Here is a 16,908-nt window from a genome sequence, read left to right on the forward strand (position 1 = left end):
TAATTTGCACATCACTGTGTACATCTCGGTCTAAGCTACCTGCATACTAAATATCATGGAAACCCGTCGTGCCTTTGTTCAGTTATTCTCCCTAGAAGATTTTCACAATAACGCCACTGCAGTTTCAGAGCAAGCTGCTAGGGAGCCCAAACCTACACCACTTCTTTATTACATCACAAGCTATCTGCCACCCAAAAATCAAGACCACAGCACGTCCAGGTCAAAAGATACAAAAACTGAAGTTCTGCTGCAGTACCAAGGTCACATACCAGGGGGCCCCAAATCTACCTTGAATGTCGGCTTCACAACACCCGCCCACATACCAAATATCATTGTAATCCATCCAGAGGTTCTGGAGTTATGCTGTCGACAGTAGTGCGGAAACACAAACACACATACACACAGACACACAGACACACACACAGACAGACACACCCAAAACTATATCTCCATTTTTCATGGAGATAATGAAAGAATCAGGAATTACAATATCATATTCAGATCTTTTAGTCCTTCATTGATACAGTTCATATCTACTTATTGAAATCTGTTGCTGATGGCTAACGTTAAATATAAAACTAAAGCAGGTCATTTTGGCATTTTCTTTGCTCTCTTGTGTGGTCAACATGACAATTGCAGTTTACAAGACATAAAGTTAACAGTGTAAAATTTCCTATGATGATATCCCAGTGACAGCGTTTTCTTCTTCTTTATCTGTGTCTGTTTGGTTTCTTGTGTGCCATACCTACTGTAACATGTCATGCCTATCATTATCTCCATTAAAAATCGTAAAGCTTCTGACCCGAGCCGTTCTCTCCGACAGTCCAGGAAAAAACATCCATCCAAACATCTGCTTGAACCTGGTCCGAATGTTTTGAAACTGAAGACTTTGTAAAATCCCCAAGTCCAGGAAAAAGATAGCGCTATGAATTGGTATAATGGTTTATATTTTCTTTATAAGCAACGTATTATTACATTATTTCATCAAATCTTTCAAAAGATCGTTTGATGTATTTTGGTTCAATGCAAAAAGACAACCTCAACCAAGGAGGTAAACCAAGATTCCTGTTTCATACAAATGGACCGGCCCAACGACCTCTGACCTTCAAACATGGCGACCCACTGGCGGATTTTAGCCGTCGCAGCTATTATTTGCTTTGGTTTGAGGCATGTTTTCTTTGCTGGCCCCTAGATATCATACGAACCTATTAACAAACAACTCTTCTTCAAATGTGTCATATGTATAGATATGTTTCATTGTACGTTAAGCAATGAGAGGCTGCGAATTTACGTAAAGTTGGACCCGCCCCCTCCCCCTTTTTTCTAAACGTCCGTCCGTCCGGACGACTGTTGTTAAGAGATGGCAGGAATCGGTATCACTGCGCAAGGCGAGCAGTGGCTGCGTGAGATGGACACTTTCCGCGCCAACCCAACGGCTTACCTTGTAGGGAAGAGAATGGACGAGGAAGGGTTTGTGTTGGATGTGCTTCAGGTGAGTTTGGACATCGTAACACTTTTAAGGTTCAAGGTACAAATTGCACACAGAAACCCTTTCAGAGCTTCGGTTCACCATGAGGTGCAAAGTCATATGATTTTCGACTTTTCTTGCAAAATAAGTAAAGTTATATTTCAGGCTCCAATGTCCTATTATTGGAATGACGTGAACATTCTGTCAATAGTGCAGAAAAGTTTTATTGATAGGAAGCACGGGCATGGATTTGACTCTGTTAACATCCAATCAAAGCATCAGTACAATGGCTCCAGGGGTAGAATGATCCTCTGCTCTGGTAAGTGAAAAGCCAGAGTTTTGGCAATCTTTTTTTTTTCTTTATGATTCTAGGTGCCCATTTTACACTAATTACAGGATCATTCTCAGGACTCGTCTTGACATGATCATGAGGAGTCAGTAACAAGATGATCAAAGGAACATCCTGTCAATAGCCTCTGCCTTATTTGGAAAGACTGAGCTGGTCTTGAGCCATTTGATCTATGTAACTCTTTCTTTGTGTGTTTTCAGGCACTGTACTCGGATGAGTTGTCAAATACCATGAAGGTGCAGTTACTGGGACTGCTTCAGGAAAAGGTTTGTACCAGAGCAATTACCATTAGATGACTAGTTTCCACATCAATTCAAGTTCATACAAAACAGCAACTTCACTTGTATTTGCACACAAATGATTATGCAACTGGTATACATGTAATGTTTCTACAGATCTACAAACAACTTTAACAATATTCCTCATCTGTTGTATCAATTTCTTTTTTCAGTGTGGAGTGTTGTTAAACACCAACACAAGGTGAGACCTTTGATACCATTTTCTCAGATTTTTTTGCCCAAGTCAAACTAAGTTTCATTTCTCCCAACAAATGTTTATTTTTCTATCATTCTATTGAAACACAGTCCTACCCCTTGTTCCCTACTACAGTGTAGAGCAGACAGTCGGATCGCTTACTGGGATCTTCCAACAAGCTGCTGTGGACACTGCAGGATTCTTTAAAGGACAGGTTAGTTTGCCTTAGTCCACAGAAGACTCCTAGGGATAACTGTACTATCCAGGCTTTGAAATACTTTGCTAAGCGAGCCAAAAGACATTTTGAAATTCCTGTGGGCTACCATATGCATGATGTTATCCTGTAAGTCTAAAGAAGGCATGTTAGTTGATATTCTCTCTAATTTTCTAGGAACAGGATTAAACATAAAACTAGAGATACCTTTACCATACGTTTGCATTTCCCATGCCAGCTTGAGGTGCATTTTAGTTAACTGTCTTGTAATTGTTATATCAATGGTCATTCTTGCTAATGTTTGTTTTTCAGGTTCTTGTGGCTATAACAACAATGCTGATTGCAAGAGATCAACTGGTAAGTAGACCAGAATGAAAGATTCAATTTTTGCATCATTCCAGTCCATGACACTTTACCCTTTTTGCAGTGGTTTGGACACAAATGTAGCTGCAGTTTTCTTCTTTGCCACAAGGTGAAGCAGCCCCAGTTGGTGGGAGAGTTTCTCAACACCCTACTGGAAGTGGTCAGTAAGGTCAACAGTGGGCCTGACCAGGTCCTGAGGGGCGTGGCCTGCGAGTGTCTGCGAGAGATGGAGATGTCTTATCCTGTAAGTCCTCATTAACTTTCATTCATGATAAGTCTGTAGAAACCTTCAATGGTCTATAGGGCAGCGACCATCTCCATTTCAATAGCCCTTGGGCCACACACATGATGGGTTTTGACTTTATGTTGCATGTTGGCACCATCTTATTTCCACTTGGATTTTGATTTCCACCAAGAAGAGTGGTATCTACATCCAAACCTATCTATATTGTTTATGCTTCTGCAGATACAGCAATCTTGTTTGTTCATGATACCCTCTAGCAAGATATGTGTATACATTTTTTCTTGTGCTTGTAACAAATTCAAATTCAAGATTCATTTGTATTGATTACAATGATGTAATGTTTGATCAACCTCCTTGGTTTGATGTAATGACTAATGTTTGAGAGTGAATTTGCAATTTGACTTTTCTGATCTTTCTAATACTAAACATCTTGCTCATTTTCTTTTTCTCTGATTAAGGATATCAGTCCCTGTGATTTGAGACACAATACGTATACATATTTTTCAGGGTGTCCTTATGCGGAAAGTTGGCCACCTCTACGCCATGTGTCAAACTGAGAACACTTATGTGGGGCAGAGCTATATGGTGAGAACAAAATAGCATTATGACAATTATGATCATTTCAGTGGCATACCTTCTTGTAATTAGCTGATCAAGTTGCACAAGTTGATAATTTTTTATCTTTCATCTTTAGAATCTGCCAGTTCTTACTTATATTATTACTACCTTTTCCCTACAGATGCTGTTTGTGTCTGTTCTGAAGAATGCCATGCAGAGCATTATGCAGGAAACAGAAGTGTAAGTTATCAAACCTCAATTTGTGTGTTTGCTCTAAAATTCAGTAAAACCTTTAAGTCGTCCAGGGTATGACCCTGCCAGGGTTTGAACCTGTAACCTCCCGAATGGGGAGCAAACGCTCTACCCACTACTAGTACTAGTACTAGGCTATTGCAATTGTTCAGCACCATAATTGTTAAATCTTGTTCTCTTCCAGGACTGAAAAGACTCAATTATCAGAGCTCTTGGCAGGGAGAGTAGAACCATTTAAGGTAAAAAAGATGCAATGTGAAATTCTAAAAACAATGTATTCTTTTAACTGTGCACACTTTATTGCAATGTTCTTGGGATTTGTCCATGTGTTCTTTGGATTAATTTGTTTTCATTACCTTACAGCCTATATGTCTACCAGACAAGGTAGACAGCAACACATTCCCTCTGCTACAAAGGGTGAGCTAGCTTTTCTCTGAATGCAGTATGTCTTCGAAGCTTTCTTTTTAGATTATACATGCATCTTGTTATTTTCTGCAATTACATCTCTATTTTTCAAAAGTAGATATGAGGGATTTCAGTTAACATTTAATGTTATTTATGTATATCAAATATTACTAAGGAAAGAGACGAGACATCCGGTGCTGATACGAAAGGATTGGAGAGCAAAGAGCTGAAGAGTGTGATCTCAGTGGTTGTGGAGCATCTCCCCCTACTGACTTCTGCAGGAAAGGCATTTGTGCTGAGACAGCTCATCAGCTGTGTGGACATGTCTCCAGATCTATCAGCTTCTGTAAGTTAGAAATGACTATTTTGAAACAAAGACTTTTTAGTGTTGTTGTGTCGTTATGAAGTTTTGATAGAGATTTTTTATATCAGATTCAAATTGTTGAAAAGTTATTATGCTCTCAATATTACAACTCAGTCTTGTTATGTCATCATGTAATCCTTTTTAGAAGATACAAAGTACAAAATTAACTCAAAGCAACCAGATTGATTATGTAAACGGCCCACTTTGAAATGATCAAGGGTAGCTTTTTTTAAAAGATTTGCTTGTTATTTATTGTTTCAGACTTTCAAGTCCCAGTTCCTGAACCATGTAGCTACAACTGACATAGGATTGTTACACACTGTCCTGCAACTAAAGGTTTGGAAAGCATCAAACTTTTTATAATCTACTTAACTGTTAGTAGAGACTGTCAGAGACAGAGGTATTTTCATATGAATTTTATGTTTTGTTTCATCAAAATTACACATCCTTTCTATGTTTTCTTGTACGATTTTACTTTTGAAGGAATGTTCACAAGCATACAAGTAAACAATTGTTTTTCAGTGCTCAAGCTTTCGAGTTACTATACTATATTATAGTATGCTGCACTATACTATAAGGGCTACCTTGGAAATCAGTTACTCAGTTAATTGAAGGGACTACCCTTGATATTTATAAATAGATACCATACTAATTTGACACTGTGCACAACATGACTATATGACACGATGTACAACACTGTGCAATCCAACTGACTATTTCAAATGTACTCAAACCTTTCTAATCTCATTGTATTGTACTCCATTGACTTCACTGATCAGAGTCAGTTTGGCCCAGACCTACTGAGCGATGTGGATGAGGACCTGTTGCTGAGAAGACTGCTGACGTTTGCCAACCACCCATGTGTGGCTGTACTGCAGAGGTTACTGTGTTGGCACTGGATTCTACACTATACCACAGACAAGCAGGTAAAAAAACACAGAACTGAAATGTCTGCAGAAAGAATTTTCAAACTTAGGACTTTCTCAATTTTGGGTTGGGAGAATCCAAACTGAAAAGGCTATGAAAGATTGATTAAGTATAATATTACTTGTTATGAAATATGTAATCTTCAAATTTGCCATCCAGCTATACCACCTGACAAAATGTATAACTGCATAGTACAGATAGATACCTTTAAACAAATTGCTTAGCAGTACATGTATGTAGATATCTTAGGGTTGATATTAGGTATACAAGCTTTTGATATAAAATGACTTGGATGTCATGTACTTGCAACTTCTGAATGCTTGGAAAATGTTTTGCTCTTTACTCTGAAGGGTTGTCAAGTCAGTTGACCAATAGATATCTAGGATACAGAATGTTATGTCAGACATTTGATGTACAGTACATGTAAGAAAAGGTGCTATTGGATGTCTTGTAGCCGCCTTCGTACACATGTTAGTTTAGTCTCCTGAAGTAACTACACGTTGACAACAGGTTAGGCTTGCAAGTTCTTCATGTTTGTTATTTTTATGTTTGTTTTTTATTGTTCTCAGACATCAGGAGAGGTGATTCCTGCCAGGCTCTATGGACCGCTGGTCAGTCAACTGTTTCCTCAGGTCTTTGACCACATGACAGAGATGGTGACCAAACTCAGGGCCGTCAGTCTGTACTATGCCACCAACACACCACCAGGTATTGAACAATAATAGGCTTCTTATTGTCACATCTTGGTGCCTATGTTACCTGTACTGTCATTGAAAAGCGATTGTACATGTATATTGTATACATTGTAAAATGAAAATGTGCCTAACATTTTTTTAAGCATTAGAAGTATCAAACTGTTTGGCCACACAGACTTGCAACCGAAAGACTTGCAAAGACGAAATTCATCAAGAAGTGGATATCTTTTTAATATCCTGGAAACTGGAAACTATACTCCTTCCTTCAGGTGTGAATTGTCAGTTGTATTTTCTCTAGGCTCCTCCGGATCCCTCCAGGTGTTGATTGACAGCCAGGTGTGTTCGTTTCTCCACAGACTCCTCCCTCCAGGTATTGATTGACAGTTTGGTGTGTTGTTTCTCCACAGACTCCTCCCTCCAGGTGTTGATTGACAGCCTGGTGTGTGTGCAGAAGTCGGTACAGCAGGGGGTGGAGGGCCAATCTGCACAAGTCTTGTTCCAGGCTCTGTTCCAGTATTACAGACAGCACCATAGCCCTGCACTGGCCGCCGAGATACAACGGTAAGTATTTTTACAAGGGGGGAGAGGGTATACGTAATTGAGAACTCTGTTTTGATACTTCAACTTTTTTGTATTGCAGACAAGATAATAATGTTGATTTTCTCCATGATAACCTATTCAAAATGTTTCTTTTTCTTCATTATAAACCCCAGACTACTACTGGATGTGGTACTGTTCCACCCCAAGTTTGTAGCACACACCATTGACCTGCTGGACAGTGTGGAAGAGCTCACACCAGATAGGTACATCTAATATATCATATTACAGAAATGAAATAATCAATCAAGCTTTATTGCCTAACATATGTAATAGATACAATGCATGGTAATTTTCAACGCTATTCTTAACATTAACAATAAGTCTAATAAGATAAACTATTTTGTACAAAGTGCAGGACCTACTAGTACATTCTAAAGTGAAATGAGCAGTACACAGCTATCCAATGATGAAGAATACAGTCATGTAATGTCTTGAAAACTACTTACAGCAGCTTAACCCCAAATTCTTTATAACGTTTCTATGTTAAAGGTAGCATGAACTAAAGAATTGTGTTTGCTACTGTTTTCAGCCCCATGCCTGTTGAGATATTAGGTGCCCTTGTCAACCACACAGTGAAGTCATCCCCCAGGGATGTCATAGCAGACCTGGAGCACTACATGATGATACTGGAAAAGGCCGCTTCTATGACACAGATAGACCCTAAGGTACAAGGATTTTTTTTTTCAGACCAAGCGATTAAATCATGTAGTATAAGAAATGACTAATGTTATGTTCATGGGTACCCTGGTGTATTTTAGATGATTGAAAATATCAAGATATGCTCATATACCTTTAAACAGACGTTTTTCCTACATTTAGTTTTAGTTGATCATGATAGAAAAGTTTAAGGGCATTGCAACGATATATTCATTTTTTTGGTAAACATTTGATGAATGTATAGCATCGGACATTTGTTGACAAGAATGTGGACAGACATTATACAACCATTAAAAATAAATTACAAACACAGGAAGGACTTTGAAAGCTTCTAAAGGCAAAAAATTAAACTAGATATATCAAACTCTGCACATGTATGGAAAAAGGAAGTATATTGTAAGATTTCTGATCATATTCTAATTCAGTATGCATTGGATTAAGTTTTAGAGCATGTTCGAATGGCATAAGCGACAACACAACCCTGCTGCTTGGCCATCAGGATCAAATTCCACAGATCTGTGAGCTGGTGTTCAATCCTTGGGTTGGCCCCAGCTTGGACACTCTGTAAGGGATTGCATTCGTCATTTCAGATAGTGATGTAAAGCCGGGAGCTTCGGGTGTATGCTCAACCTCTGCATGTCAAAGAAGTGTAGAGGTGACCCGGTGTGCAAGGCTAAACGCCATAGCAAAGCCGCGTTGCTAACAAAAAGGCGTCATTCTCCATCCTCGGTCTTACAAAATGTCCATTGGATATAGAGTATCCATTGGATCAAGTATTCTAACTGCTGTGTTACTGTTGCCACCCCCCTCCCCAGCCTTCAGTTCTGTACCTCCTGACCCTGCTGCAGATCACGCCCCTGTGTGAGGAAGGCAGCTGGCACCGCGGCCACGCCCTCCTGTCTGTGTGTGCAGCCGTCATGAGGAACCACCCCACTACACATTATTTCAAAGGTCATTATTAATGGTCCATCAAAGGTGTAGTTTGCAAAAACATTGAATGAATATTCAAAAGGATATGTTTTGGTCCACCCCTTAGGTGTTGCCAAAAAAACACATTCCAGTAAAGTTAAAGATTCCAAAAAATTAATGACTACTTCTGTGTTGACTTTGAAATTGTCTCAATTTTCTAACAGAGATGGGGGACGTTCTGTACACCATGTTGACCTTGTATGATGACCTTGATGTTCGGGACCAGGCACGGCTGTACTATACCCTTCTCACTAACCTGTCCTTTGATAAGGTGAGCACTGATATACCGTTGTGAAAAAAAATCAAGACACAGAAACTCATTACATAGCTTTTCAGTTAGAACTTGATCTTTACACTTGCTGGTACTGACAAGTATATGTTTTGTTTTTTCCTTTGAAATAGTTATCAAGTCTGTTGGCCGTGTCAGCTGATACCAGAGCCCATACTGCCACCAGTCTTACCAAACTAGTTACAGGTAATGTGTTTATCCTTATCTAGTGCAGGTATTGCTCACCCAGTCATGAGACAGCTATACATGTATATGATAATACTTCTGTAATCCTTACACCTGAGTATATATACTTGTGCATCATTGTTCTCAATATAAGTTTATGTAACCCACAATTAAAGGCCACTCTTCAATCTGATATGTATTCAATATCTGATACATGAGAATTTTCCCTCACCTGCAGGTGGCAGCACCTTCCCACCCGCTGCACCTGTTGTACAGATCACACAACCTCTGCTCAAACTCACGAGGTCAGTAAACAGTACTCACATGTATTCAAAACCGCTATATTTAACAAATCTGCTTTCACTACATCTTGGGATGAACTGTAAATGCAGAAATATTCGCGGTGGTTTTATGGTCACCGTTTTCACGGTGACGGTTTTGCCGTGAACTTAAAACCACCGCAAACATTTTTTTCCAATACTGTAGCAGTATGTGACTATGGCACTGCCGCGAACTTAAAACCACTGCGAACACTCCATTTCCCCCTCAGCACGAAATATAAACCACGCAAATTTAAATGCATTTACAATATTTCATCATGTTGGTATCATTGTTTTGGACAAAAATCAGGTATAAACTTTTACTACTGTAACATGCCTTTACCTACTTTGACCTGATTTTCAGAACTTGTAAAAGATTTCTTCTACATTCAACATTTGTGTTCTTTCATTGTAGAGTACCTGAGGATCCCACAACTATGTTGAAGTTAGAGGGCGCAGAGGAAGTGCTAATACATGAAAAAGGTTTGCTATTAAGAGTTTTCTTGTTCAATGATCTGTCAAACAAGTATACACATCAGTCCTTTCCTACTGTAATCAAGTTGAAATTGATTTCTGAATGTTATACTGCTCTTCTCACCACAGACTTGTTGTCAGCATACCTTGGGAGAATACAGGCCTCCACATACCAGCCTGCCATCCATATGAAGTACTACCTTCACTTTGTGAGTACCATTTAAACACTGACAAATATAACAAGAATATTTTGGTTGTAAAGAACATGTTGGTAGAGAGGTAAATGCTTTTTTCAGGATTTGCAATGCACCTGAGGAAGGCCTTGAAAATATGCAAGAACTAAGTCAAGAAAATACTTTTAAAAGTTTGAGGAAAAAAAGGAAACATTGTAGCACTGACAGTAGAAAAAGTAAATCTTATGTACTGTTTGTTTGGTTGTTTATTTGTTTGTTTATTTTTCTATTTAGGACACAGAAGCAGACCCAGACTACATCAGGCTGTATGCCCTGGTGTTACATGTAGAGACAAACAACAAATATGTTCAAGTCAAAGGTGTGTTTATTTCTATTTGTTTGAAACATCATTTTTATAAGAGACTTTTTTTGGTTCATATTTTGCATTTCATGTTGTTGTTGTTGTTGCTTCATGGTAAATTGTCAGCTGTATGGCAATCAAGTATGATTAATGTAATGTAATTTCTGTAATGCTTTACATGCAGTATCTATGTGTAACACTAGGAGGCGTTTCTGATCCATTTACCAGAAAACTCATTGGGTCTCTGTCACAGCCTGAATGCCAGTCACAGATATGTCAAGTTGAAATCCTTAACCAACCATATATATTCTTCTCTCTATGCACAGACACCTATGTCTCCTGTATCAGTAGAGAGGACTCAGTGAAACCAGAAAACGGCTATAAAACTGTTACATTGTCGTTCCAACCCCTGGAGCCAGTACCTACACAGTTCATCATCAGGTACTATTGGTAGTATAGATTGTTACTTCATTCCAAACGAGTTGAGTATTGTTTTCTGCTTGTCTGTGTGGCTTGCTGTCTGTGTGTACATGTGTTTCTTTAAGTACCAGTATACATGATGCAGCACTGCCATTCATCCTTGGTGCTGCTAATTTTGTCTGTGGGACTTGAACTTGGGTTGCAAAGCAGTATGGATATGGGGATGAAGTCTGCTATCTCTGATGGCCTTGTTGCACATGCAACAGGTTAACATGTAAGACAGAACCTAAATCTTTGAACATGAAGAACAACATTTTTTGTGGAATGTGACATTTTTAGAAGATTTGCTGACAGTGTGTTGTTAGTTATTTATAGAGAACATAACTGCTAGACTTAGAAAAGACTGGATTCTGTCAGGGGAGGGGTCCCTCCGAAGGAGTAACAACGCCTTGGAATGATGTGTTTCCACCTCGTTTGTTGCACCTGATACAGCTGCGAGTTCAGCACAGAAGACGGCAAGACATGTGCAGGGCACCTGCCAGTCCTGCAGCTGGTGTTCCGAGACCTTTTCCTGCCCCTGCCTGTTCCAGGTGGCCAGAAACTGCAGCTGTTTCAGCAGCTGTGGGAACACATCCACCTACAGCAGCAGCAGGCAGCTGGAGATAGGTAGGTGGCAGGTGCTAATGCTGCTGTACACATGCCATGTGAATCTCTTATCCAATGAAACGAAATTTGGATCCCTATAAAGAATTCAGATGAATTAGCCTAACGGCATCTTACACTCAAAGTTGTATTTTCTAAATTCTTTTATAACTTGTGACTGACTTCCTGGGGCTTCCTAGCAGTTTTCTTTGGAAATGCAGGGGTGTTTTTGTTGTCAACATTTCTAGCTGTATGTTATATACGGTTTATTGCTCTTAATCTTAAAGGCCATAGTTTGTCTGTTTACCATTGCATAAAAGATTATATCAATAACCTACAAAATCTTGATCTTACACATTTTTCTTATTTTCAATATGTCTAGCCAGGAGAATGCACCCGAGAATGGTTGTGTAGAGTCTGTGTGCTGTCTAACTGTGGGTTCAGAAGCTGTGGATGGCATGTTGAGAAGAGAGCTGGGCCCTTTTCTGGTAAAACAAGAAGGTAGGATATGTGTTCCATGTCCTTGTACAGTTCATTTTTATGTTGATTCTTTCTTGGTCAACAGTTGGTCTAACAACTGTAGTGCTCATTCCACCAGTTTAATGATGTGATATTCTGGGAGAAAATTTGATAAACTCAGATATGAAAAAGGAGGAAAGAGAATTATTCAAAAGAAGTAATCAAAATGCCAACAAAGACGGTACTAAAATCAGTGCATGTAAAATCATAAGACTCAACAAAAACTTACTAGGGTAGATTGAGTATACTGGGCATATCAAATTTATGAGAGTCTTTTAAAGTCAGTATATCTACTGATGTTTCAGACTTTGCAGTAATTATCAGTGATTGTCAGTATCTTACTACACTTACTTTTAAAGTAACATGTGTAGTCCAGTGAATAATGACCCTGCCTCTGGACCAAGAAAGAAGTCATGAGTTTGAATCCCAACTGCATTGCTCAACCTACATGCACGCTACTGGAAAGGGTTGCAGTCTTTTTGACAGGACGTTATGGGGTCGTCAGCTGTTTACTGTACCTGTCGAATAGAGCAAGGGAAATTTTCCCAGTATAACAACCTGTAGATACTGTACATAGCATATGTCTTCTCTGTCATGATCAGTCGAAGAGTAGCTAAACTGTTCATTGAGTTCATTTGAACTTAACTCTTTCACTTTTTTCACTTTCTTCCAGATGAGGAACACCTGATAGGGATTCTCCTCCCCCCACGTACCCATCTTCTCATGAAGGTGAAGACGACGGACTCTGCAGCTGTTATCACCATGGCAACAGACAACTGGAGGATCCTCCCTCTTGTCAATAGTTATTTACATGGTCTGGAGAAATCTGGTGCCTAACACTATGATGATTATGATATTCAGTCAATCAACTATGCTGATATGTGACAACTTTAATAGCATTTTTTCAAAAGTGTATTTCTTTAAAACTTTTCACCTAATGCTATGGTGACACTATGTATGACAGAATTTTACAATTTTTTCATAAATTTTATGATTTAAGACATTATATAGTGAATATTTCTCATTAGCTCTTATCATTGCCATGCATAAGAAGGCAATTTGACAGTCCCAAGATTTGAAAGAGAATGTATAAATTAAAATGTTACCCTCCACAAAATGTAGTAACAATGCTGTTGATACCTTGATTGTTTCTTAAACAAAAAGACAAAACAGTGAATATTCTGTGAATACTTGCTTACCAGTCAATGTTCAATGTCATATACATTTTCATACCTAATGATGGTAAACGGTACTACAAACTTCATTCGTTACGCAGTAGTTAAAAGGGCCCTTGCACTTATAGACACTTGTTGATATTTCCTCAAACTGTCCCTCTTCCCGAATATTGACACAGACACCAGCACAAACCATTAGGACCAATTAGAACCTTTTTGAAAAACTTGTTTTCACCAATCGATGGACTTAATTGAGGTCCTTCCTTGTCTTCCTTGTATGCTGAACAAATGGAGTGATGGCCGTGTGTTCCTGTGCCCACACATTGTACCAGCAACAGCCAAGAAGGCTGGGGTATTTACCCAGGACATTTACCTTACTGGTGAAGAGGTGTGCTGTGCTGTTAGCGGGTTTGCACTCTGAACAACTTCTTCCTCCCACTTCCACACAAATGCGTCTAAGATTTCTCCTGCGTTTGTCTAAGGGCCCGCTCACATTTGGTGCATGATTAATCTTTCATTGTTGCTACAAAGTGGTTACCTTACAGTGTGTCTTGTACTGTTGTTGTGTAATACGATTTATTAATAAAATTGATCTCCATCTATCTATCTGTTATCAATATTTTTTTATCATCATTGATGTTGGTAACTTGTTGGGTAGAAAAAAAACTGATAGGTTTTGTCACAGACCTCAATAATCTAACTTTATTGTATCTACTTCCAAGAGGATCTTCTATCCATGGCAAACATCTTACTTTATATCCAAACATTTTAGACAGATATCAAAACACTTTCGTAGTAACTTCACCCTATCAATTTCAATGGACTAGAAAACCTTAGTTTATTTCATATCTCTTGTTTTATATTGATGTAATTTGCTTTGCTTGCTTTGTATCTAAATATGGTCCTTTGTTTTGGTAGCAGCATGAAAATAAGCCATTGACTTGAGTGTGCCACCACCATGTATTCTTGATAAATGTTGCAATGTTTTATTTTATTCAGAGCAAGTGTTCAATGTAATGTTATAGAGGAGGCCCGTTCATATCCAAGCAGATAAGCAAAATAGTGACGCTTTCCTAGCTGCTTGGAGGTCAGAAGATGTTATCATTGGCAGTTTTTCTCACGTTTTTATGTATTTTTTTTCATCTGTTTTTTGGTAGCTGTCTGCTAGTCCACCCCCTGCAGACTCCTTGCGTTGATGGAAAATGGAAGAAATTCGACAAAGTGTATGCATCTCTTTGTCAACTTATTCACCATGTTCAGCCAATTGCTGCTATTAACAAACTAAGGGGGAGATTATAGATGTCTGTTTCGTCAGCAGTTAAAGCGGCGCGCACTGTTAATTTGTCATGCAGACGGGGGGGGGGGCTGTTGTGACGCTTGTCCCATCCCATACAAGCTCACGCTTAACAGGTGTTCCTTTCTTCCACCCCACCACTTTCTCTCCCAACCACTCCCAGCACGCGCGCCGGGCGCGAAAAGCGACAGAACAGCGTGCTAATTAGCCGCAGAAGAGGCGCAGTAATGGCTAAATTACCGGGGATGAGAGGGTAATTAGCGGGTCCCTAACCTATCAACCCAGGTGCGCTCCCCTATCACTCCATCGCGCTGGAGCCGTGTAGTGGTCTGGTGACTGTTGTCCAGGCATGCCACGCGTACCTCCGGACAATTATTCATCTACAAGTGTACTCCACTTCTTCCTCCCGCTAAACCCCAGGCAAATATTTGTTGCCTGTTGTGTTTGGGGTGGAGTAAAAAGAGAGAGAGAGAAGTCGCCACAAACAAACGCAGACGCCTACATCTGTCGTGCACGACTTGTGAGGGCTGCAATCGGTGGATGCAAGGTCAACGAATCTGCGGCTCGCGTCAGTCTTAATGCGAGTGTGGGTTTTAACAACACATGTTTGTTGCCATGTCAACGGCCTGGTGCCCTTGCCATATTGCATAATTGATATACCTTTATCACAGAAAAATAAGGTTGATAAATCACAGCTTTGACGTTAGTTCGATACCAAGTACCGCGCATCTGTGCATGTTGCGGGTCGTCGGTACAAAAGTGGGGAAAATTAGCTCGGTTTTAACGAAATTTGGATGATCAAAACAGACCTGATCTTGTAATTTCACAATAATTCGTATGCTGGTTGACAGCAACCATGAGATATGTATAGAATGATCCACAACATTGATGATACATTGTAGAAGAAAATGAACAAGTAAACGATTATTTGATGACTTTCATCTTTTGTTTCTTTTTACACAAACGTTACATATCGTCTATTGCCTGAATTGTTGCTATGCTGTAGTCGGTTTAGTTTGCAAAGAAAAGACAAAGTTAAAGAACCCAGTACATACTAGTACTACATTTGAATTTTCTTTCCTTTATTTCTCAATCCAATACCATTAGAAATGCTGAGACATTTCCTCCCAAGCTAGTAGCATTGACAAAAGTACCAAACATCGAACTTTCGCTTGGTTCTTCGTTGCAAAAAGTATGTCTTGTTTTGTTCACTCGTTTGTAACCGTCGTATATAGCTTGCAAATGTCTGACTTTCACAAATCAATTCAGAATTGTATCAAACAGTCGATATTCTATAACAGATATTGTCATCATAAACCGACCTAGCAGCTTTCATGCATCGGTTACCTCAAACGCAACCAAACTGCGATAAAGTTTATTGTTTTTGAATTGGCCAATCAGGCTATTTTCTACCGCACCAAATGACCGGACATAAGTGCTGCAATGTATATCAAACTAGGCGCCATTGTTCTTTGTATAGGAGACATGTACTGTTGTTGTAAATTGTTGTATACTTGAAACTGGCAATGAAATCTTACTCAAGGATACTTTAGAGTTTATATTACAGCTTAATGGTAATTGGGATTCGGTATTGTATGCCGATGTTATGCAGTTCTTTTATGATAATATATAGACACTCTGTGAAGTTTTAGTGTGTTTGTAGAACTCGCTAATGTGTTTGGGCGCGCAGAAGTATGTATAGTAAACATGTTAATCAATGCAATACTAGCTAAGTTCTGAAAACGAATTTCTTATTAGGTTTTTAAGACAAGACGCGAGCCTTAAGATCGGCATTGACAGGTCATCTGTACAAGTCACTCCTAACTTGAACCCCTTAAAACCCTTATCACTGCTAATAAAGACATAACAACAGGCTGAAGAGCCCTTAATTGTGCCTTAAGCACGTCCAAATGGATTCTGTCTGGCTTTTATTTGAGACTTTAGAGCCGCAATACGTCTCCATATCGTCTGAAGAGGAGAGCGGAATTGATGTTTCTGTATTGTGACGATTTGGGAGGATTGTGCAGTTCTTCACCTTGTTTTTCGGAAACGAAGTTGGGAAAAGGTCAGAGAAGAATGATGATCCCTTCTTCAAAATATGGAAGAACAGAAAACCTTGTGTTTCATTCATTCAGGTCTGAAAATATAACAAATTCGAACTTTTCTTTATCATGATTTAAAAGGAAAACAACACATAGAAAGAAAACAATGCGCATACGCTAGTGTGGCAAAGAAAAGTCTATTTTAAGGTATAGCCATATGGTGGATACAGAGAGAAATGATTGTTTTAAGTACAAGTGTATACAAGTCGCAATATTTTCGGCAGTAGTTGCACGTTAAAACTAAATCAGGAAATTTTGTCTACGTCAGATACAAAGATTCATCTATAATGAAACTATATTCTAACAATACCAAAGGAAAGACGACGGGCGAAAATGCCGGAATACGCTAACTTTCGTTCAGAAAAACAATATTGAAAATCATGTCATCTATTTATGTCATTTATTTCAGCGCCACAGTAAGTTACTTGCCAGCCG

At 39.1% G+C, this 16,908-nt stretch overlaps 1 protein-coding gene across 1 annotated transcript; it reads left to right on the top strand.

The window, feature by feature from the left end:
* Positions 1-1,073: 1,073 nt before the first annotated feature.
* LOC136430540 (AP-5 complex subunit beta-1-like) lies at positions 1,074-13,679 on the top strand. Its single transcript, XM_066421249.1, has 28 exons — positions 1,074-1,492; positions 2,018-2,083; positions 2,269-2,297; positions 2,427-2,505; positions 2,818-2,862; positions 2,978-3,112; positions 3,620-3,697; positions 3,852-3,910; positions 4,107-4,161; positions 4,286-4,339; positions 4,503-4,673; positions 4,953-5,027; positions 5,471-5,617; positions 6,188-6,326; positions 6,721-6,874; positions 7,027-7,116; positions 7,443-7,578; positions 8,386-8,521; positions 8,704-8,810; positions 8,942-9,014; positions 9,232-9,298; positions 9,729-9,796; positions 9,917-9,996; positions 10,255-10,339; positions 10,648-10,762; positions 11,234-11,407; positions 11,766-11,884; positions 12,576-13,679. Exons 1-28 carry the CDS (start codon positions 1,361-1,363, stop codon positions 12,737-12,739), a joined length of 2,832 nt encoding a protein of 943 aa, XP_066277346.1. The 5' UTR covers positions 1,074-1,360; the 3' UTR covers positions 12,740-13,679.
* The last annotated feature ends 3,229 nt before the right edge of the window (positions 13,680-16,908 follow it).

This window comes from Branchiostoma lanceolatum, chromosome 3, assembly GCF_035083965.1.
Source record: "Branchiostoma lanceolatum isolate klBraLanc5 chromosome 3, klBraLanc5.hap2, whole genome shotgun sequence".
In the NCBI taxonomy this organism is placed as follows: Eukaryota; Metazoa; Chordata; class Leptocardii; order Amphioxiformes; family Branchiostomatidae; genus Branchiostoma; species Branchiostoma lanceolatum.

Bases quoted from the DNA above. Each gene is read 5' to 3' on its own strand.
- LOC136430540 (XM_066421249.1), top strand. From the start codon at position 1,361: ATGGCAGGAATCGGTATCACTGCGCAAGGCGAGCAGTGGCTGCGTGAG. The intron at 7,579-8,385 runs GTACAAGGATTT...CCCCCTCCCCAG, and splicing joins TGACACAGATAGACCCTAAG to CCTTCAGTTCTGTACCTCCT. The intron at 9,997-10,254 runs GTGAGTACCATT...TTTTCTATTTAG, and splicing joins TGAAGTACTACCTTCACTTT to GACACAGAAGCAGACCCAGA.